The sequence below is a fragment of the Botrytis cinerea genome, chromosome 16 (genome assembly GCF_000143535.2).
Source record: "Botrytis cinerea B05.10 chromosome 16, complete sequence".
Lineage (NCBI taxonomy): Eukaryota > Fungi > Ascomycota > Leotiomycetes > Helotiales > Sclerotiniaceae > Botrytis > Botrytis cinerea.
This window is the reverse complement of record NC_037325.1, coordinates 1,185,867-1,205,733: the sequence shown is the minus strand read 5'-3', so window position 1 is coordinate 1,205,733 and position 19,867 is coordinate 1,185,867. Positions and strand designations below refer to the sequence as shown.

The 19,867-nt window shown below is 44.6% G+C and overlaps 7 protein-coding genes across 16 annotated transcripts; 3 read left to right on the top strand and 4 right to left on the bottom strand.

Moving 5' to 3' along the window:
- Positions 1 to 32: 32 nt before the first annotated feature.
- Bcsac3 lies at positions 33 to 4,826 on the top strand. The gene is made up of 2 exons (XM_001551844.2): positions 33 to 287; positions 452 to 4,826. Exons 1-2 carry the CDS (start codon positions 179 to 181, stop codon positions 4,525 to 4,527), a joined length of 4,185 nt encoding a protein of 1,394 aa, XP_001551894.2. The 5' UTR covers positions 33 to 178; the 3' UTR covers positions 4,528 to 4,826.
- A 145-nt stretch (positions 4,827 to 4,971) lies between these two features.
- Bccbf5 lies at positions 4,972 to 7,155 on the top strand. The gene is made up of 4 exons (XM_001551842.2): positions 4,972 to 5,202; positions 5,252 to 5,408; positions 5,468 to 6,099; positions 6,283 to 7,155. The coding sequence occupies exons 1-4, from the start codon at positions 5,085 to 5,087 to the stop codon at positions 6,819 to 6,821; spliced, it is 1,446 nt and encodes a 481-aa protein (XP_001551892.1). The 5' UTR covers positions 4,972 to 5,084; the 3' UTR covers positions 6,822 to 7,155.
- Positions 7,156 to 8,952: 1,797 nt separating this feature from the next.
- On the bottom strand, positions 8,953 to 10,760 carry Bcrbg2. 3 transcript variants are annotated; one of them, XM_024698060.1, is made up of 6 exons: positions 10,530 to 10,760; positions 10,426 to 10,454; positions 10,318 to 10,332; positions 10,230 to 10,254; positions 9,734 to 10,165; positions 8,953 to 9,661 (listed from the first exon to the last, which is right to left on the bottom strand). In XM_024698060.1, the coding sequence occupies exons 1-6, from the start codon at positions 10,556 to 10,558 to the stop codon at positions 9,076 to 9,078; spliced, it is 1,116 nt and encodes a 371-aa protein (XP_024553878.1). In that variant the 5' UTR covers positions 10,559 to 10,760; the 3' UTR covers positions 8,953 to 9,075. The 3 variants fall into 3 exon arrangements, with proteins under 3 accessions (XP_024553878.1, XP_024553877.1, XP_024553879.1); XM_024698061.1 differs by having other exon boundaries at positions 10,426 to 10,760; XM_024698062.1 differs by having other exon boundaries at positions 10,318 to 10,454.
- A 200-nt stretch (positions 10,761 to 10,960) lies between these two features.
- On the bottom strand, positions 10,961 to 14,363 carry BCIN_16g03120 (hypothetical protein). The gene is made up of 9 exons (XM_024698059.1): positions 13,734 to 14,363; positions 13,496 to 13,599; positions 13,294 to 13,406; positions 13,108 to 13,186; positions 12,710 to 13,058; positions 12,369 to 12,657; positions 11,965 to 12,320; positions 11,839 to 11,911; positions 10,961 to 11,778 (listed from the first exon to the last, which is right to left on the bottom strand). Exons 1-9 carry the CDS (start codon positions 14,024 to 14,026, stop codon positions 11,482 to 11,484), a joined length of 1,953 nt encoding a protein of 650 aa, XP_024553876.1. The 5' UTR covers positions 14,027 to 14,363; the 3' UTR covers positions 10,961 to 11,481.
- Positions 14,364 to 14,385: 22 nt separating this feature from the next.
- On the bottom strand, positions 14,386 to 16,560 carry Bcrai1. 5 transcript variants are annotated; one of them, XM_024698056.1, is made up of 8 exons: positions 16,258 to 16,560; positions 15,959 to 16,201; positions 15,843 to 15,902; positions 15,780 to 15,787; positions 15,624 to 15,730; positions 15,399 to 15,569; positions 15,050 to 15,349; positions 14,386 to 15,003 (listed from the first exon to the last, which is right to left on the bottom strand). In XM_024698056.1, exons 1-8 carry the CDS (start codon positions 16,366 to 16,368, stop codon positions 14,744 to 14,746), a joined length of 1,260 nt encoding a protein of 419 aa, XP_024553873.1. In that variant the 5' UTR covers positions 16,369 to 16,560; the 3' UTR covers positions 14,386 to 14,743. The 5 variants fall into 5 exon arrangements, with proteins under 5 accessions (XP_024553873.1, XP_024553874.1, XP_024553875.1 ...); XM_024698057.1 differs by having other exon boundaries at positions 15,780 to 15,902; XM_024698058.1 differs by having other exon boundaries at positions 15,624 to 15,787.
- A 4-nt stretch (positions 16,561 to 16,564) lies between these two features.
- Positions 16,565 to 18,071, top strand: BCIN_16g03100 (hypothetical protein). The gene is made up of 3 exons (XM_001545043.2): positions 16,565 to 17,498; positions 17,605 to 17,679; positions 17,789 to 18,071. The coding sequence occupies exons 1-3, from the start codon at positions 16,997 to 16,999 to the stop codon at positions 17,887 to 17,889; spliced, it is 678 nt and encodes a 225-aa protein (XP_001545093.1). The 5' UTR covers positions 16,565 to 16,996; the 3' UTR covers positions 17,890 to 18,071.
- A 27-nt stretch (positions 18,072 to 18,098) lies between these two features.
- On the bottom strand, positions 18,099 to 19,792 carry Bcget4. 4 transcript variants are annotated; one of them, XM_024698051.1, is made up of 3 exons: positions 19,662 to 19,792; positions 19,302 to 19,601; positions 18,099 to 19,186 (listed from the first exon to the last, which is right to left on the bottom strand). In XM_024698051.1, exons 2-3 carry the CDS (start codon positions 19,343 to 19,345, stop codon positions 18,235 to 18,237), a joined length of 996 nt encoding a protein of 331 aa, XP_024553867.1. In that variant the 5' UTR covers positions 19,346 to 19,601; positions 19,662 to 19,792; the 3' UTR covers positions 18,099 to 18,234. The 4 variants fall into 4 exon arrangements, with proteins under 4 accessions (XP_024553867.1, XP_024553868.1, XP_024553869.1 ...); XM_024698052.1 differs by having other exon boundaries at positions 19,302 to 19,544; XM_024698053.1 differs by having other exon boundaries at positions 19,302 to 19,435.
- Between the last annotated feature and the right edge of the window lie 75 nt (positions 19,793 to 19,867).

Below are 19,867 nucleotides of genomic sequence, written 5' to 3'. Positions count from 1 at the left end.
TTGTTCTTTGGATTATAGATCTTTGAGCTTGCGATAGTTACAATTCAATACGGTCAATTGAGAGGTGAAAAGGAAATTCGAAAATTCAAATTGAATTTACTAGGAGTAAATACAAACACAAATCTCATCACTCCTCTCCGCGTCCTCTCCCGTCTCTCCATGATCCATATCACGAACCATGCTGCTCAGTAGCAGTAACGCCAGAGGCGCACGAGGAAATTCCAAAAGTTCACGAGGATCAAGAGGTCGCGGACAGACGGGTCGAGGAGCTTCAAACAACTCTTTTGGTAAGCCCCATCCCACTTTCATGACACCCATCAGATCTCAAGCATTGGCCGACAATATCAATATATATCACGGGAAGTCCCATGCTAGAAATTAAAGATTCATCAACCAAAGCGTCCACATTATTGTTATCATGGAAGAAACTCATGCAGATTCGATCATTTAGCTACACCACCTTCAAGTGCGACGACAACGGCAGATCCATTCGAAAAAGCGCGACTCGAGAATGCTGCGAAGCGCGAACAGAGGGGCCAAAACGGGACTGCGACCAATACCAGAGGAAGAGGTTCATCGCGCGGAGGGCTACATGGTAATAAACAGGTCCGGTTCGCGACTCCACCAACTGAGGAACAAACTGGCTCTCCTGCCAACGCAACACCTTCAGATATGAACAATTCTTTTGGATCGGGGACCGCCACGCTCTCCAACCCTTTCTCATTTACTACAAATACAAATACCTCAACAAATGTCTTCGGGGCACCTACCATACCTAACAGCAGTTCGTCCTCGCCATTTGCTCCCTCATCCAGCTCCATTTCTCCCAACACCAATGTATTCGGATCAGCAAGTGCAGCTCAGCCTACAGCTGTAAACCCATTTGCTTCTCCAAATGCTTTTGGCACCGCACCCCCTTCATCAAACTTTGGCACCCCATCGAGCGGTTCTACAACTCCTTTGTCTTCCCTGGTCAATTCTCAAAATCCGGGTATTCTGAAAGGAACAAGAGGCGCACCCTCAATACAAGTCTCATTCGAGAAGAAGCTCGAGAAACCTGCCCCACAAAATGCCTTGAAAAAGCCCGTCCAAGCAAATAATGGCTTTACAGATAAAAAGAACAAAGCATCCAACCAGTCGAAGCCGAGCTTCGAAAACACCTCATCCACGCCTTCGGACATGGCCTCGTTTGCTTCAAGTAGTGAACTAGCCACCAAGATTAACGCCCTTTTACAAAAAGAAAAGATAATTTCTCCGCGATGCAATGCGAAAAATCCAGGGGACCCTCGCGAGAAGGTGGCTGTAAAGAACTATTTAGATGATCTCAAAAAGTATCGAGCACGCGTCCGCGCATCCCTCATCAAAGGCGGTTTCATCGACGATCCTCTCAAACCAAAGAAACTTAGTGAAGCTATAGATTTTAAAGGAACATGCGACCAAATGTGTCCAGAAGAAGAAATCATACGAAGAATTATCGAAGATGACGTTCAGCGTGCCGAAAGGGAGCAAGCGCCCGACGGAACCACACGTCCTTCGCCTCAAATGATGATTAAAAAGTTGGCCAGATCTGCCGCAGGAGAAGATGCACCACTTCCTCAAGATGTCCGTTCACCTGCTGCACTCAGACGAACACTTGATTATCTTATCGACGTAGTTTTAGGGGAGGATAATAATCTGGCAGCTCAGCATGAATTCTTGTGGGATCGAACACGTGCAATACGTCGGGATTTCGTATTTCAATCGTCAATGAGCCCACCAGAGTTGGCTGATCAAGTTTACTGTCTGGAAAAGATCACCCGGTTCCATGTCACTGCGCTACATCAGATGTCGAAGCCTGACGTTGCACCGGAGAACTTTGTGGAGCAACAGGAGGTTGAACAACTTAGCAAGTCTCTCCTTTCGCTGATACATGCTTATGAGGATTGCAATTTGCAAAATATACCTTGCGAAAATGAAGCCGAATTTAGAGCATACTATGTACTGCTTAATAGCAGCAATCCTGGGATTCTGGAGACGGTACAAAACTGGGGGTGGAAATTCTGGGGAGAGTCGGAGCAAATTAAGATTGCCGTTGGCTTAGTTGAATGTCTACAAAATATCTGGAGCCCACGTGGCCCGTTACAACCATTTTCGGTATTGAACGTCGCTGAAAATGCCTTCTCTCGCTTCTTCACGATTCTGAAAGGGGAAAATGTGTCATATACAATGGCTTGCTTCGCTGAGATGCACTTCAACGAAGTTCGGAAGAATGCACTAAAGACGATATTATCAGCCTATCAGCGACAGCGTGATCAGCCAAAGGACTGGAATATTGCCAAACTAAATCAATACTTGCACTTCGATGATCCATGGGAGATAGTTGACTTTGGCGAAGCTTATAGCCTCCGATTTGACGACCTGGATGACGATCCTTGCTTATCGTTAGCCTTGGATAATCAAGTCGTTGATCCATTTCCTCCAATCAAGCAGCCCCATTCCGTGGAAGTTGTCGAGCGAAAACGCATTGGTCACACTCTCACGGAGGTGATCGATACGACTGTGTATGAAAGGGTGTCGGTAACGACGACTCAGGGTGAAGAATCAAGCTCCGACGATGGATTGTTTGTGAAGGATAATATAGGAGGATCTTTCAACATGGGGGGCGTTAACTCATTCTCTCCAGCAAGTACATTTCCCCAACCGCCAAAGTCCCCCGGCTTTCCAGCGGCACAAACGCCACCTCAGCAAGCTTTTGCAGCTGTTCCAGCCATGCCATCATTCGGCTTTCCATCCGCAAGTCAGGTAAATCTTGCCCAGCCCGCCACTGCAATCTTGTCAGAGAAGCCAAAGGATGCAAACACATCGTCTCGTCTATTCGCCCCACCTGCTCCGGTCGCTGCATCTGCTCCATTCGCTTCGCCTAATCCCTTCGCAGCCACTCCTACGGATACACCACCGCCCCAGCCTAAGACTGCGGAACCAGCAAAGTTTACTTGGCCATCAGACAACGGAGCATCTCCGAAACTACCACAAACTTTTACAGATCCACCAAAATTTAGTTGGCCTTCAGACAATCCAGCCTCTTCAAGCCTACCGCGAACAAGCCCCATAGAGAGCCCGAAACTTTCTCAATCGGCAATCAAAACTCCCACTCCTCCAGCTCCAGCTCCAGCCCCGCAGATCACTGAGCCCAAAGTCAATGATTGGAGTTCCGGTTTTAAACCAGCGCCTCAACCCGTATTATCTGAACCGGCAGCGCAATCCCCTGCATCTGAGACAAGCAAGGCCACTGCATTCGTCCCAACACCGCAGCCAGATCTCAGCAATTTATTTAAACCTATCGTAAAGGAAACTCCACAGCCCGTTATTCAAGTGCCCACACCTGAAGTCTCCCCACTAGACAATTTTGCAAGATGGATTGCCCTCGGAGAGGATGGAATCGTTGAGCAATTCATGACATATACCGTCCAGACCTTAGTACAAGAAACACTGGAAAATTTCATGAAAGATGAGGCCAAGAAAGCAAGAAAGGAGGCTAAGCGAATCGCCGAAGAGGAGGATGAATTGGCACGAAAGGAAGCCGATGAGTTTCGACGTAACGCAGTAGCCGTGAAATATTTTAATATGTGGCGGATCAACGCTCATAATCTATGGGTACGCCGACAGGGGAGCAAGGCTAGAAGGGCTCGGATAGAACATGCTGAAAGCATGAGATCCTCCAGGGCTGCACTTTCGGAAAATGTTGTTGATGACTTTAGAGTTTCCATTTCAAAGGGTAAAAAGCGAGTGAAAAGCAGCCCTTTCAAAGGTCGACGACCAAGCCTGGGGAGTCTCTTGGAAGGAACTGGGGTTCTTGAAGGTGTACACAACCCACAAGATCAGATACGAGAGATCGTTTACAACGGACATACTGAACATGGTAACAAACGATTCAAGTCTTCTGTGTCTTCTATCGCATCGGATTCAAGTTCAAACACGCATACACGCAGTCAGTACGATAATCCTTTGCAACGTTCACTACTCTCCGATCCTTCTTTCCTGAATGGAGGATCTCGAATTCATCTTTTGCCCACCTATCAAGCGGAAGATGAGACTCGGTCACAACTTAGTGGTGTACAAACGGATTATTTCCGATTGAAAGCCAGAGGCATTACCACTCTTCCTAATGGAACCCCTCTTGCTGCTTCTGTAGCAAAAGACCCTTTGCGTCAAAAGCAATCTTTCGAGGGCAGTGGCAAGCCTATTAGACTTCGAAAATCGATGATACAGAACGAAAAATCAACTCCAAGAAGCAGCCCCGCCAGGGAACCTGCTCAACAATTAATTCTCCCTGCACCAACTGGCGACGAAGATATCCAGCGTCTGAAAGAGCGAGCCAGAGCCGTTATGGCAGTTGATTCCGGAGCAAAGCGTGGGTTGGATGATGATGATGACGATGAACTATTTAAGAGAGCAAGGAGAATCAGAGAACGGATGGACAAAGATTCGGAGTGGTTAAGGCGAGAAGTTGATAGGTATTCTGAAAGTAGAAGTGGGTCATGGTCATAGATGTATTAATAGCACATTTTGGGCGTTTCAGTAGCAAGGCGGTTCATGTGAGGGTACTTGAAAGGGAGGAGTTTGGAAGCTAAACTTTGCATCTATGGTAGGCGTTGTAAGGATTTGATAGGATGAGATTGATGATACCTTGGTACCTTTTTGGCATTAACAGAATGTCACACAAAGAGAGGTTGGATGAGATCAGGAAAGATACAATATCAATTTTCATCTGATTAGTAAATGCTTTTTCTCATTCCTTTCATGATATCGTCTGGTGATAATTAAGAATACTGTGTGGACAACCCTCATGCTCAAAGCAAAACAAAAACAAACTGGTTATAATTGGTCAATAAAAGTCTCCAGTTCTTGAAATTTCATTTGCCAATGTCTTGTCACGTGATTCCGGGAGCTTTACCTTGTCCGAACTAGCTCCCTCCACCAAAATTTCTCGTCGGTAAATTTTCTAGAGCTTGAAATCTTCGAGGAAAAGTGAAAAATATCCAACCATCTCGACAGCGACCACAAAACATCGGATATTGTAGATTCGTCAATTACCTTTATCCAAGATGGCGCTTGTATCGACAAAGAAAGAGCAAGAGGTTGATTACACAATCAAGCCTGAAGCTTTAACTCCAGCCGTTGACACCAGTAGCTGGCCATTATTGTTGAAGAACTATAACAACTGTATGTTTGAAGATACTTGAGCAATTGGAACACTGCTGACATTGTTTAGTACTTGTCCGCACTGGACACTTCACCCCAATTCCCAATGGCTGCACACCATTGAAGAGAGACCTCAAGTCCTACATCAGCTCTGGTGTCATTAACCTCGATAAACCCTCGAACCCCTCCAGTCACGAAGTTGTAGCTTGGGTTAAGCGCATGTTAAGGTACACACTCAACGATGCGCAGTCAAGTTGCGACGAAAGCTAACTTTTACAAACTTTAGAGTTGAGAAGACTGGTCACAGTGGTACCCTCGATCCAAAGGTTACCGGATGTTTGATTGTCTGTATTGATCGCGCAACAAGACTCGTAAAATCGCAACAAGGTGCAGGAAAGGAGTACGTCTGTGTTATCAGATTACACGACAAACTTCCAGGTGGAGAAGCTCAATTTGCGCGCGCCTTGGAGACCTTGACTGGTGCTCTCTTCCAGCGTCCTCCTCTCATTTCTGCCGTCAAGCGTCAACTTCGTATCCGAACAATCCACGAGAGCAAACTTTATGAATTTGATAATGACAGACATTTGGGTGTTTTCTGGGTTAGCTGCGAAGCTGGTACATATATCCGTACCCTCTGTGTCCATCTTGGATTGTTGTTGGGTGTTGGTGCACACATGCAAGAGTTGAGGAGAGTACGAAGTGGTGCTATGGATGAGACCAAGGATATGGTCACTCTCCATGATGTTTTGGATGCTCAATGGATGCAAGACAATGCACGCGACGAGGCATACTTGAGAAAGGTTATTCAACCATTGGAGACCCTCCTCACTACCTACAAGAGAATTGTTGTCAAGGATAGCGCAGTCAATGCTGTCTGTTACGGTGCCAAGTTGATGATTCCTGGATTGTTGAGATACGGTATGTTTGTCAAAAAAAATTCTTTCCCCCAATCCGCAATGATTAGACACGAGTTTCATGCACCACTCATATAGCCTTCGGGTCGTTGATGAGGAACAAACCACTTTTGAGAATGAGCAATGCGATACACTCCCATTTTTCGAGATTTAAAATGAGGAGAATATACGCTAATCAATATTACAGAGGCCGATATTGAGGTTCACGAGGAGGTCGTCCTTATGACCACCAAGGGAGAAGCCATTGCTCTCGGTATTGCACAAATGTCCACCGTTGAACTCTCATCTTGCGATCACGGTGTTGTTGCCAAGGTCAAGCGTTGTATTATGGAACGTGATCTCTACCCACGTAGATGGGGAATGGGTCCAGTTGCAATCGAGAAGAAGAAGATGAAGACTGAGGGCAAGCTCGACAAATACGGAAGACCAAATGAAGCCACTCCAGCCAAGTGGAACAATGAATACAAGGATTTCAACGCTCCTCCTGAGGATGGAGCTATCGCTATCCACCCAAAACCTGAAGTAGTTGCCTCTGCTGTTGCTCCAGCACTTGCACCAGTCGATGGAAACGCTGCCGAGGATGATGAAGAGAAGAGCGATAAGAAGAGAAAGAGACATGATGGAGAGACAGCTGAGGAGAAGGCTGAGAGAAAGCGCAAGAAGAAGGAGAAGAAGGCCAAGAGGGAATCAAAGAAATCCGCCGGAGGCAGTTCTGACAGCGAGTAAAGTCGAAAAGTAGAATTTTCACTTGGCTCATTGTCATGATTGGATCTCGGTGTCGAGTTCCTCTTTTCCTTTTTCTCTGTTTTCTTATTTCTTACGGTGGGGATGAGAATTGGCGTTGATCAATGAATATTACTGTCTCTTTATGTGTGCAACGAATGCCGCATAGCTTTTGTATCATACTTGCAGGGGTTCTTTTTTGCAGGCAGGGTAGTTATAAAAGAATTCGTTAAAATAGGGCAATTGAATAAAAGTATAGTTAAAATTACATTTCATGTTATACGTGGATATATTGGGGATGTGTTGTTCTTTTAAATATCGCCATAGATGGGGAGCAAGCAGCAACAACAACAACAACAAGACAGCGATTATATTGCACGATACTTATATTCACATGTCGTCTCCTCACCGCATGATGGTTGTATCTTCTATACTTCAGAAAATCCCATCTCGCCTCTCCATCTATACAACACAAACGTAATCTACTACTCGGGACATCACACACATACACTTTCCACTCTCTTCTCTTCTCTTCTTATACTCCTATCGATATTAAGTTTCTTTCTCCATAATATCCTCTTCCCCTTCCTCTTTTAGATACCAAGAAATTTAGCTAACTAATCCCTTCGTTAATCATTCTCCCACCCGGGATGCAAATCTGAAAAATCGAATGGTTGGTTGTGGGTGTGTATGTGGATGTGGATGTATACCTACGGAGGTGCGAAGATGCGATGGCATTATCTCTTTGGTTGTTCTGTGTTCTGAGTTCTGAGTTATGAATTCTGAATTCTGAGTTACTTTGGAACTGTACTTATACTCATGCTGCTTCTCGTTCGTTGTATCCGTATTGATATTTCATATACCCGCCATGCATGGCATTGTAAGTTCGGTGGGATTTTGGGATAATTGACAGGCAAAGGATTTGCTGAGGTGAAGCGGAGATCTGTAAATGTAATTTGGGGATTTGGATTTGGATTTGAATTTGGAGTTACTTTTGTGATTCAAGATTTCAAGACGCTAACGATCAGTCTTCTTATATATATATGCCTGATCAGTTTTGGGGGATCACTCAGAATGTTTATTTGCACAGATGGCCGGTAGGTAATTTGTAATATGCACATCATATGCTGTCTCTTTCGGGATTTGGGATTTGGAAGTTGGACGTTGAAGATGTGTATGAATAAAACAGAAAACAAGATAAGAGAAGGCGAGATGTAATTTCAAGTATGTGATTAGATTCTAATAAGTTCACACTTTTGCTTTGCTAAGATAATTTTTTCTTCTTCTTCTTCTTCTTCTTCTTCTTCCTTGCTTTGCTTTGCTTTGCTTTGCTTTCCTTTCTTTCTGTAATAATCCTGATTTCTGAGTTCTCATACTTGATACTTGATACTTGATATTTGATCTCCTCCTACTTATATACTATATATCACTGGAGAGTAATATCATCATATCATCATCATCATCATCATCATCATCATCACCCACAACAATAACTCTAACATGACCTCCTCCCCCCCTTCTCTCCCCCTCATATCCCATATCCCATAACCCAGATTCCAAGCTAGCATAGCCCTCTCTCTAAAAAAAAAAACAGATCCAAAAACAAACCTCAGAACAGATCTCCAGCTCTTTGCTAAAATCACACTCTCATCTCATCTCATCTCATCCCATCCCATCCCACAAACACAACCATACCCATACCCCTAAATCCAAACCCCAAGATCCGATCGAGATTAACAACTCAGCATATATATTCGCATGTCCCAACATGATACAAAATCTATTCATTCATTCATTCATTCATTCATTCACCGATCTGGCTTGAATTGACTGGAATTTTGAGGAGGAAGGGAAGTCGTTGCGGCGTGGGTATGCTGTACTGTACTGTGCTATGATGTGGTGATGGGATATTGATGGAATATTGACGGCGACGAGGATGAGGACGAGGACGTGATAGGATAATGAGAGAGTTATGAATCGTAACAGTATTGATAATACCAGGTAAGATAACATAGATATCGATCGATTTACCAAAGATATGGCAATGTGAGGACAAAAGCGAGGAGACATGTATACATACCTCTACTCAGCTAGTGATCAATCTTTAATGTTCAAGATATAAATCGTACAAGTCTCATCCTTAGCATTTGTTCAACTTCCAACACCTCATCAATACGATATATAGTTCACCAGAAGGGAATTTCAAACACCATGATTCATCAACTTCTTTCTATATTCATTCCACTCACAGCACAACTTAAGCCTTAAAAGCACTAACGATACTAATAACATCCTCATCCGCCACAAAATGACCCAATCCCACTCTCTGAGGCACATGTCTCGCGCTCGCCCCCCAAACCAACGCATATTTGAAAGTATCCTTTAGCGTCCTATGAATCTGATCACAGACATCCTCGATCCTCGACCCGCTCCTCACAATCAACGCTTCTGAGAAATCCGGATCCACTCCCTTCCTCTTTGTGTAGATACGAATGAGTTTCAATTCTTCCCAACAGCGATCAACAACATCGCGAATGCCCAAATCCATTTCGCAGGACATGACGACGGTGTGAGGTTCCCGAGCAAGTTTGTCGAGGAAATCGAGGGAGACGCTGTCGATTTTGTTGTAGACGTACAGACATTTGATGTATTTGCGATGATCTTTCATGATAACGTCGATGAAGTCGTCGACGGTGCAGTATTCGTCTCGGATGAGAACTTCACAGTTGAGAATTTTGTAATCTCGGAGAATATTGTAGATCATCTTTTGATCGATATATTTGGGTGGTGTTTGGAACGTGATTTTCATGCCGCCGGCGGCTTTAGGTTTGAGATAGATGTTTCTGGATATATTAGCATATGACTTTGTCGCGCTAGCTTTCTTGGTATGAACGACGGATGGAGAATAAACATACGGTGGTTCCCGATTCAACCTAATCCCAACAGCCTCCAATTCCGCTTCCAACAACGCTCTCTGCTCCGCCTTCTTCGTAGCATCCAAAACCATCAAAATCAAATCACTCGTCTTCGCCGCACTAATAACCTGTCTTCCTCTACCCTTCCCCTCTGCAGCCCCCTCAATAATACCCGGCAAATCCAAAATCTGAATCTCCGCTCCTCCATACTCCAACACACCAGGAATAGCTGTAAGCGTCGTAAACGAATAGGCCGCCACCACAGATTTCGTCTTGGTAATCTTGGACAGAAAGGTAGATTTTCCAACAGATGGGAAACCCACTAGGGCAATTCGCGCATCTCCAGATTTGGATACGTCGAAACCTGTACCACCTGCTCCTCCAGCTCCTGGACCGGGCTCAAGAAGCTGGGCGCGGTAACGAGCGAGTTTTCTATATCATGCGGTGAGCAAGAAGAATCGCCTGTCAAGAAAAGTTGCAAGGAAAGAGAACAAACCCTTTGAGAAGTCCAAGATGATATTCTAAAACATATCAGATCAGTTATGATCACGTGTTGCAGGTTCGTTCTTCCCAATAGTACATACCGGTGGCCTTATTTTCTATTCTCACAATTAGTACGCATTCACAAGATACTCCCCACCTCTCAAATCATCACACATGCACCGCCAAACCCCCAGGTTTATCCAACTTACTCTGCGTCCTCCTCATCTCATCCTCAATCCTTCCACAGCATTAGTATTCATCTTCCGTTTGTCATCTCACCCCACAACCACATTCCCAACCTCGGAAAACTCACTCCTTGATCTTTTCCGTAATATTCACCATCTTGACGGCTATGGGCTCTACAAGCCAGTAAAATCTGCAGTATCAAAGAAGCGTGGATGAGAAGAATCCAACTTGTGATTTTTTGAGGTTCTCGTTTGGGCACCCAAAAGCGGTGGGAGATGGCAGAACAGACCAATTTTTTCCAAGAGCTTGTCCGACACGGCCGGAAATAATACCCAAGAAAGTGCTCTTATTCCCAGTCGATGGAATTTTTAACAATTCTGTCCCTAAAATGCGACATGTAAATTGCAAAAGTGAACAATTTTTCAGATATGCAACAAAACAATTTATCCCGAAGTTGCCCCATCCACGTGACATTGCCTCCTTGCGATAATTGGGAGCTTCCAAACAGATTATGGACAAGTGGTATTTGAGTGTTTGCGTACGAACCTTTTATCAATTTGTTCGCAGAATTAAGAATCAAAGTGAATCAATTTCATTTTTGTCCTATGACACTTGAGGTAAACCTTTTCTCTCAATCTACTGATTTTATCTTCTCATCAACCCATTAAGTAGAGTTTCTTACTCTTCCCTTTCCTACCATCAAGGCTATTCATCCATTATTGATATACCATCACCCTTCTAAAACGGGAGATCCAGTGATCCATTATAGCCAAAGAAAACGAAAGAAAAGCAAAACCATCGCTTAGCTACGCCCTGCCAATATGCAATCAATCAATCAATCTATCTATAACCGCCTCCGCATCGACACCCTCATCTCCCTCCTATCAACCCTTTCCACATCTCTTCCCTCACCCCTCTCCACACCCCTAAAGATTCCCTGTTCCAGCATCCCCCACCTAGGAATCCATCTGCACCAACCCCACCAAGACCAAGCCGCCTGGCCCATAACCGCCGCTACAAAATTAGTTACGACAGAGCCCTCATTGATCTCTTTAATATCCTCTCTATCATGGAGTAAACTAAAGCAATGATCTAGGCGTCGAATTCTTCTGTCCTACAGTCGATTTCAAGCCCGAGGTTTGGATGGCTAATGTTGGATCATACATTCTTCCTATAATCCACGCATCGAGTTGCTCATCATTCATACCACGGATAGCAGGTTCGCGATCGAAGTTGAATTGTTGAGCTGCGCGGATTACTTGGCGAGCGACAATGACGCTTACTTCGCGAATACGGTTGAGTTCGGGATAGAGACGACCAGCGGAAATTTCGGAAGGGGTAAGGGAGGTGCTGAGAGCTTCAGCTGAAGCGTAGATCTGTGGAATCATTGGTTAGCTATCTTGTAATTAATAAGGAAACAAGTAGACTGAACGTACCATTTCTTGATTGATGCATGAGGCTTTACAAAGGATTGATCCAAGTCCAATACCAGGGAATACATACATATTGCTAGAATATCATTAGATTTCAAATACAATAATGCGGTGCACGTGAATACTTACTTTCCTTGTCCAGCAGAGTATGTTTTGCCATCTTGAACATAATCTGGGAAAGGACTTCCACTAGCAAACAAGGCTCTGCAATCGGTCCATTTCATAGCTTCCTCGAATGTGCATTCAGCTTGACTAGAAGGATTAGATAGTGGAAAGATGATCGGACTCTTATTCAATTGGGCCATTCTCTTGACAATTGACTCATCGAAAATTCCTCGGATCGTGGATAATCCCATCAGGATTGTAGGCTTAACATATTCAACTACTTCTGGGAGAGTTTTGTATTGTTTTCCATCATTGTCATCACGGGAAAAGTAGACTTTGTGTTCAGCCAACTTATCACCTCTATCGTTTGTGATTAGACCCTAGAGAAATTAGCTTATGATTCCAAGCAAGAATGGCAGAGTGTATACCTTAGTGTCAACAAACCAGAAGCAACGGCGTGCTTCATCTTCCGTCAATCCCTCTTTTCGGAAGAATTCCACAATTTGTTGAGCAACACCTACACCAGCACTACCCGCACCCATAAAAACAGCTCTCTGGTCTTTGACAGGAACACCTGTTCGACGTAAAGCATTGATGATACCTGCCAAGATAACCGCGCCAGTTCCCTGGATATCATCATTGAAACAAGGATACTTGTTTTGGTATTTTGCGAGAGACGGGAAAGGATTTTTGAAATCCTCATATTGAACGATGATCCTACTCATGAATTAGTCAATTTCTTCCCACCAAGAGAACATCTGAAGCATACCCAGGCCACATCTTATTCAAAGCCACCATTAACTCCTCCATAAACTCAGCTTCCTCTTTAGTGGAAACCCTCTTCATACGATTTCCCATATATAATGGATCTTTAAGAAACTTTTCATTGTTGGTACCAAGATCCAGGGTAATTGGTAAGGTCTTGGAAGGATGAATACCGGCACACCCAGTATATAATGACAATTTACCAACTGGAATACCCATACCATTAACACCCAAATCACCCAAACCAAGAATGCGAGAACCGTCAGTGACAACCGTCATCTCAACATCAGATTGACGCCAATTACCGAGGACTTCTTCCAGATTTCCTCGATCATGGTAGGAGAGATATAACCCTAATTTTGTCAGTTTTTGACATTGGAGTTTGGGCAGAATATGGAATACCTTCAGGTTGTTGATAAATCTCTGACCATCTCAAACATGCTTCTCCTACCGTTGGTGTATATATCAAAGGCGTGATATCCTACACACAATCGTCAACACCAATTTCAATCATTTCACTCGTAAGTCATCCCCTCATCCCTTCGATTCCCATTTAATCACCCCTAAAAGATCAAAATAAAAACATACCGTCAAATGCTCTTGCACCAATCGATAAAACAAATGCACATTGTTATTTCTCAAGTTACTGAGATACATGTACTTTTCAATAGGTGTCTTCTTCGCGTTTAATTGTTGAAGACCTGATATCAAATCAGCATCCCCTCTCCACATAAATAAGCCATCCTCCAGAATGGAGAATGAACCCGAATCGATCCTCAAGATTACTTACATCTTGTCGTCTGAAGCTTGTGACTTTCTACATTAGGAGGGACGAGACCTAATGTTTTATTCTTTCTTCTCAATTCTATCGAATGTGAGGTATCGGGAAGTATACTATACGGATTTCGGCATTAGTATATTTCCTTCGTCCTCAACCCATCTCTATCTATAATCATCAAAACATCTCAAGTCCAACCTTCCCATCCAGTCCCCCAGAAAACAAAAAGAGAAAGAAACTCGTGACTCACGGATGATCGAATTTAGCCATGTTGGCAGTTTTGTCCGAAGAATATGTCTTGTGTAAAGGCGCAGTATTCGTAGATGTAGAATCAAGAGTTGATTTATAGGATCTAGGTATCTTCGCGTTCAAGGAATGATTCGTAATCGCTTCGAAATCTCCCACGTCTTCACCCTCTGGTTTTGTAGCAGCTCCCGAAGCAGTCGATTGGTATCGATTCACGGGGAAGGAGCATAGCCTTGTTCCACGGGTATGGCTGTGGCTCAGATTTTGAACCCTGGAAAGTCTCAAGCCTCGGTACATTTCGTCCGTTTACCTAGGTAAATTGGGTTCCAGGTTCCAAATCGACAGAGCGAGAATGGGCTGCAGTTTTCTTGAGGATATTCTTGATAGGATGAGAAATGGACGAATTTTGTTAAGTATAGGGAAAAAGTCGAACATTCAACGGAATTGGCACAAAAAAGTATGTATCAGAGGAGATTGAGGATTTGGGCAATAAGACTCAGATTGAGTGGGTCAATCGTGTATATACGGGAGAGAAAAGTCGAATTTTATGTCACTTTCTCTTCTCGCTCATCAACCCAAAACCGCAGCGGGAGCCATATCGGAAGGTTGAGGAAGGAACGACATGAGAATCTTCTTTTTCTTTTTCTTTTTCTTTTTCATACTAAACCATCCAATCAAAATCTAATTATATCTATACATTCTTCACCGGATTCCCTAGGTTTGTGTTTTGTGAGGGGAAGTCCGGGGATGAACATCATGCAATCAATCCCAACAGAACTACTTTTGCACATCGAGGGCGGCGCACGATGGTGTCAGAACATGTCAGAACAATGCAAGCCGTGTCTCAGGGCCCGAAGCAAAAGATTATCTTTACCTTTCTCTTCTGATCTTCGTTTTCTTCCATTCTGTTGAGCGTGCCGTGTCCGAGCTTTTGATGCATTTGGGCGTATCCGACGTCGGAGCTATTGCTTGCTGCTGCGTGATTATTCACTGCTGCATCAACCCACCAGCCCATCAACTCAGAGGTGTATCAGCCAGGGCGGTTTGAGGTGCATCTCCCGCAGTGACGTTCAGACCGTTCATCTGCACTGTGCTGTTCTCGACATGAGAATTGAGACTCGTTTGTTGACCAAGTTTACCTCGCCATTCGACAAATTCATCAGATAGTATGCCGCCATGTCCCTTTTCTTCTACCTTGAATACCTCGATGGCCATGGATTTTTCTCTTCTTCGAATCTTCCACACACCATCACCGATAATAGTTGCTTTCAGGACTGTCTTTATTAGCCACGACAAGAATGAACAGTGCTTCGGACTTACATTGAAGAATCTGATTTGCGAAGTTGATACACATATCTCCATCCCATGAGTTATTTCCCCCTCTCTTTACCATTCCAGGTATTTGGGCCGTATTGATTCTTTCGACGCTTTGAAGAATCCCATCAGGACTTCGTTTTCCGACTATGATGTGAGGAACTCCAAGCAAAAACGATTGGAGCCAGAATTTTAGAAGCTTTTTCTCAAAATTCTGCTCATCCCCTCGATGTCTAGGAGTCACGCTTGTTTTCAACTCGAGCCACTCCGTAGACTTTCCATCCTCAGACTTTGATCCCTTGTATACTAGACCCTTGTTAGATACGAATCATCAAACCATAAGATGTAAACATACTTCCGTCAACTTCTCCACCAATAACCAGAGCATTACCTCCAATTTTTGTTTTTACAATGGAGCAATATTGGGCATGGTTGTTCACAATCTCAGTATCTCGATTTTCGATATAATCTCGAGACGTTTCCGGCCATGGAGTAGGCATGAGACATAAAGTTTCGAACTTATATCCTATACACAGTCAGCGAAGGTTACGAATACCCGTCTAAGATACCTCAGACTTACCCCAGAAACTCATCGCATCTCCTGAAGGTCTTCCTGGCTGAGGACGCTGTCGTGCATCTTGTCTAGCTCTGGTCACGACTTTATATTGGTGGTCTTCCTCGACAAAGCTATGCAAGTTAGCTTGCTGCCCACACAGTAATTCATCATCAAGCATACATTGTCCCCTTCATCTCGATTAGTCCCGAAAATCTGAAACCCCATACCCATCACTCAACTCACCTCAAAACACGTGGCATTCATTTGGAACCCATCTCTAGAGTCAAACAAACTCGCAATAATCTATACCCATTTTCATTAGCGTTTTCCTTGCTTATTTTTCCTAAATATAGACGAACTTTGGTCATCATCCCCCTCCAAGTAATAATATCCGCCTCAGTCTTGAGATTTGTCGTTTTCTCTTTCTCCATCAACGCCCTCAATAACGATTCCAGATGCTCATCCTTTGAATCGTCATGTTTACGGAATGTTTCAAATCCGCGATTCAGATCCGTCCCTATATCGGGCGGATAATACCAGCGAATCGAAGAATCGTCTAAATGAAACTCGTGATTGTCATCATAAGAAAAATGTGCGATTTCCTGTTCAATTGTCAGTCTAGAATAGACAAATTGGTGGTGGATGAGGAACAATATACCTGAGGTCTAGAAATTGCAGCATTGCCGGCATCACGCGTTCTCTCAAATTGATTTAAGGGAAGAGTATTAAATACATGGACTTGAGGATGTGCTTGGTTATTAGTACTCATGATGGAGTGACATCCACGGTGTGTGATTTGATATTGTTCTACTCGTAATAGGAATATAAATGGACCACTTGTGAATCTTCGAATTCCACGAATAAGAAACCTCGAGAAATTAGAAATCGTGATGTAAATAGATAGATGGGTATTGTCAGGTGCTGGCTGAGAGAACAAGTCTAGACACTAGAGACCAAATTCGCTTGAGCCAAGGCCAGGTCAAAAATTATGCCGGTGCAATAGTTCTGCGGAGTAAATGGTCTGTCTGCTTTCATCTGATTTGTCTAGATGTCCACCAGGTCATCCCTCTCCCTCCCTGCTCACGTCCGTTCCCCGCTAATGCAATCAATATCTACAGCCTTACAACAATCCAATGTTTACCTACATAATGGTTCGCTGAGAGTTGTGTGCGACACATGGTCATTGGGAAGCTTGGTTATGACAGTACAATAACAGCATCCATGGGCACACTCTTCTAGATATTTATTATACGTCCTGTACCATTGCCGTTCCTTCAATTGGTCCTCTCTACTTTTTCACAGCCAAATCCGCATCCGAAAGCAACACAAGTCTTCCTCCAATCCTACGAACCTACAGACGATCTATAGACCTACGAGCCAATTTCACATCGTCCAACATGCCCGAACGTCGCAATCCCACCAGCGCCAATGCTCCCGTCCGCCCCTCAGTCCGACGTAATCTCTTCCCCTCCCACCTCCGCACCTCGCACACCGCATCATCCACCACCCCTTCCCACTCCTACTCGCACACCACGCCCACCAACCCCGCCCCCTCGCATCCCATCCCGTCTCTCCCCCGTCGTCCAACCACTTCCTCAACCAGTACATCTGCCGAAACCCTTCGTCTGGACCACGCATCCACATTCCCATCTCATTCCTCCCACTCCAACGATCGCGATGCCAATTTCCATTCCTTCCCGCACAATGGACATGAGAGAAATGGAAGTCGGAATAACAGTACCCTGTCGTTCGATGGCACAACGGATATAGTGATGCGAGATAAAAATGGCGATTTTGATATTGGCAGTATGATGTTGGGAGGGGGAATAGATCCGGGAGGGGATTTGTCGTTTGGAGACGATGATGAGGATATGGTTGGGGTTGAGGGAGAGGAGGAGAGTGAGTTTTTTTCTTCTTCTTCTTTTCTTTGGGAGTCTGGGAGAAGGGAAAGAGAGAGGGGAAAGTATCTTTATGGGAAGAAATGCTAACGTAACCTCTGAAATAGGAGAAAGACAACGTCTAAATGATTCGATAAAGCATCATCAACGAGATCGCAATCGTGCGCCAAGTGAACCCGCTGGTTAGTACAATCTTTCATCCATTGTATACTTCCTTGTACACTGGCCCTCATTATATTCATACATTAAATCGGCATCCGATCTGCGCAAAGATACTGACCAAATATCTAGAATTACTAGAAGCAGTACGCAATAGTCTACGTGCCAAGACAGCTGCGCTATCAGATGATAACTGGATGTTTGAAGCGGAAAATGAAGGGATTGTTCGATAGTCGTGCATAAATTCTGTAGAACTCATGGTCGTAAGTGAGATGCGATACAGAGATATGCAAATGTGAGTGCTGAAGTGGTGTTTGTTGGATATGTCATTCAGTAGACTGCATTTCTGGCATGCTGGTCATACTTCCGGTATGGACGAATTTTTTTAACATGGCGTAAAGTTTGGATGGATGCATGGAACGGGAGTTGAGATACCCAGGGTTGATCCTACAAATTACGGTAGTCTTACGGAGTATTGGTATTGGTATCTATCTTTTCTGCTTCTCTGGAATTGAACAACTTGCAGTTTGAGACCATCAATCATCCATTGCTCCCCCGTCCAATGTAAAGCCTCTGCTCTAATCAAGACCCTCGGCCACTGGTGCACCCCCCGACTGACCAATCCTCCTAGCTTGCGGTTGCTGTGCTCCACCCCCCATTCCACCCCCAAACATACTCCCCATCATATCCAACAAAGGATTTCCCTGTCTCGGTCTCTGAATTCCAAAATACATTTCTCCCACGCTCGTCAACGCCTCCTCCCACAGCTCTCCAGCTTCTTTCATCTGTCCCGCATACTTCTTCATCAACTGTTTGAAATCCAACGAGTTTCCCTTCTGCACCGCTACCAACAACAATCCCAGAAAATTCAGCAAGGGAATAGAAGGGTAAATCTTAATATCCTCATTCGCGCCCCCCAATTCCTGCACCGTCAACCCCGCATTCGCCTCTCGCAAACGGGTCGTGAAAATCCCCAAACTCTTGCGCGCATCCCGCACATTCCCAACTAGTAAATAAGGCAACACAGCTCGACTCGCATACAGCGCAGCAGTATGACTATCATCCTCAAGATACCATTCATATTCCATCTTAGCCAACACCTCCGCGGAATCCTTCGTGCCGAGTATCAAATGTCGTTCCGCATCATACGCTTCTCCCTCCTCTGCGAGCAAACTTCCTATCACATGATGCAATTCCGGATCGCCAGCCGGGTACGCAGAGGTCTTGGAACTCCACGCGATGGTCTCGGTAATGAAGCGCTTGCGACTGGGTTCTTCGGGCGAAAACGCACGCAGGAGTGTGAAGAGTCGGCCTTTGGATGCGGAGTCGCAGGTTAGGGCTGAAGTGTTGTAGACCTCGAGGAGGAAGAGAGCGAGATCACCCCCGGAACCGCCCTGAGACGCTTGCAGCAGAGAGAGCGAAACGGAATAGAGAATGTCGGTTGCGGCGGGGTAGTTTTGGGATTTGATGTAGCGGGAAGCGACGACGCGGGTTTGTTGGTGCGCTTCGTAGTAGGTACCTTCTGCGGTTCTGTGGAGGTGGTTAGAAAGAGAAGAAGATCGATTTTGCGTGAGTTGAAGTGAGAAGGGGGGGGGGGGGGGAATAAGGCAAATAAGGAAGAGGGAGGGGAGTTGTGAATTCTTACTTTTCTTGCAAACGCGCAATGATCTTATCGATCTTTGCAGACATTTTGCCGGTCTGGAAGATATCTCAGGATCTGTACTTAATTCGTAGAAAGTTTCCGATACTGGGGTGGAATTCTGCGCCGTGCGTTGTGTTCTGCGACGAGGTGGTTCAGTAGGTGGTTCAGTAGCACAAGCTTGAGAGGTGGTGGGATGAGAGATTCAAAGCTCGGAAGTGATTAAGCTGTGACGTGGTGGCGCGGCCGCTGCAGGGAAATCTAGAGTGAGCCTTGAATAAAATAGTAACGGGTGATAGTTGACAACTGCAATTGATTGAGAATCTGAATTTATAATACAATTCATGGATTTACAATAGTTCTTACTTTTTTATCATCAGCATATCTGGCAAATATATGCAGGAATGGAAGTTTGAAGCTTAAGATTAGCTATTTTTCTTACTCCTGTTTGCAATGCATGTGCTCCCGGTGAGCTGAAGACTTGTAGACTGAATTTCAAGCTCACCGGGAGTAGACCTACAACATGATTATGAGCAGAATTAAGCTATCGAGGTACCTATTCGAGGAGTCAA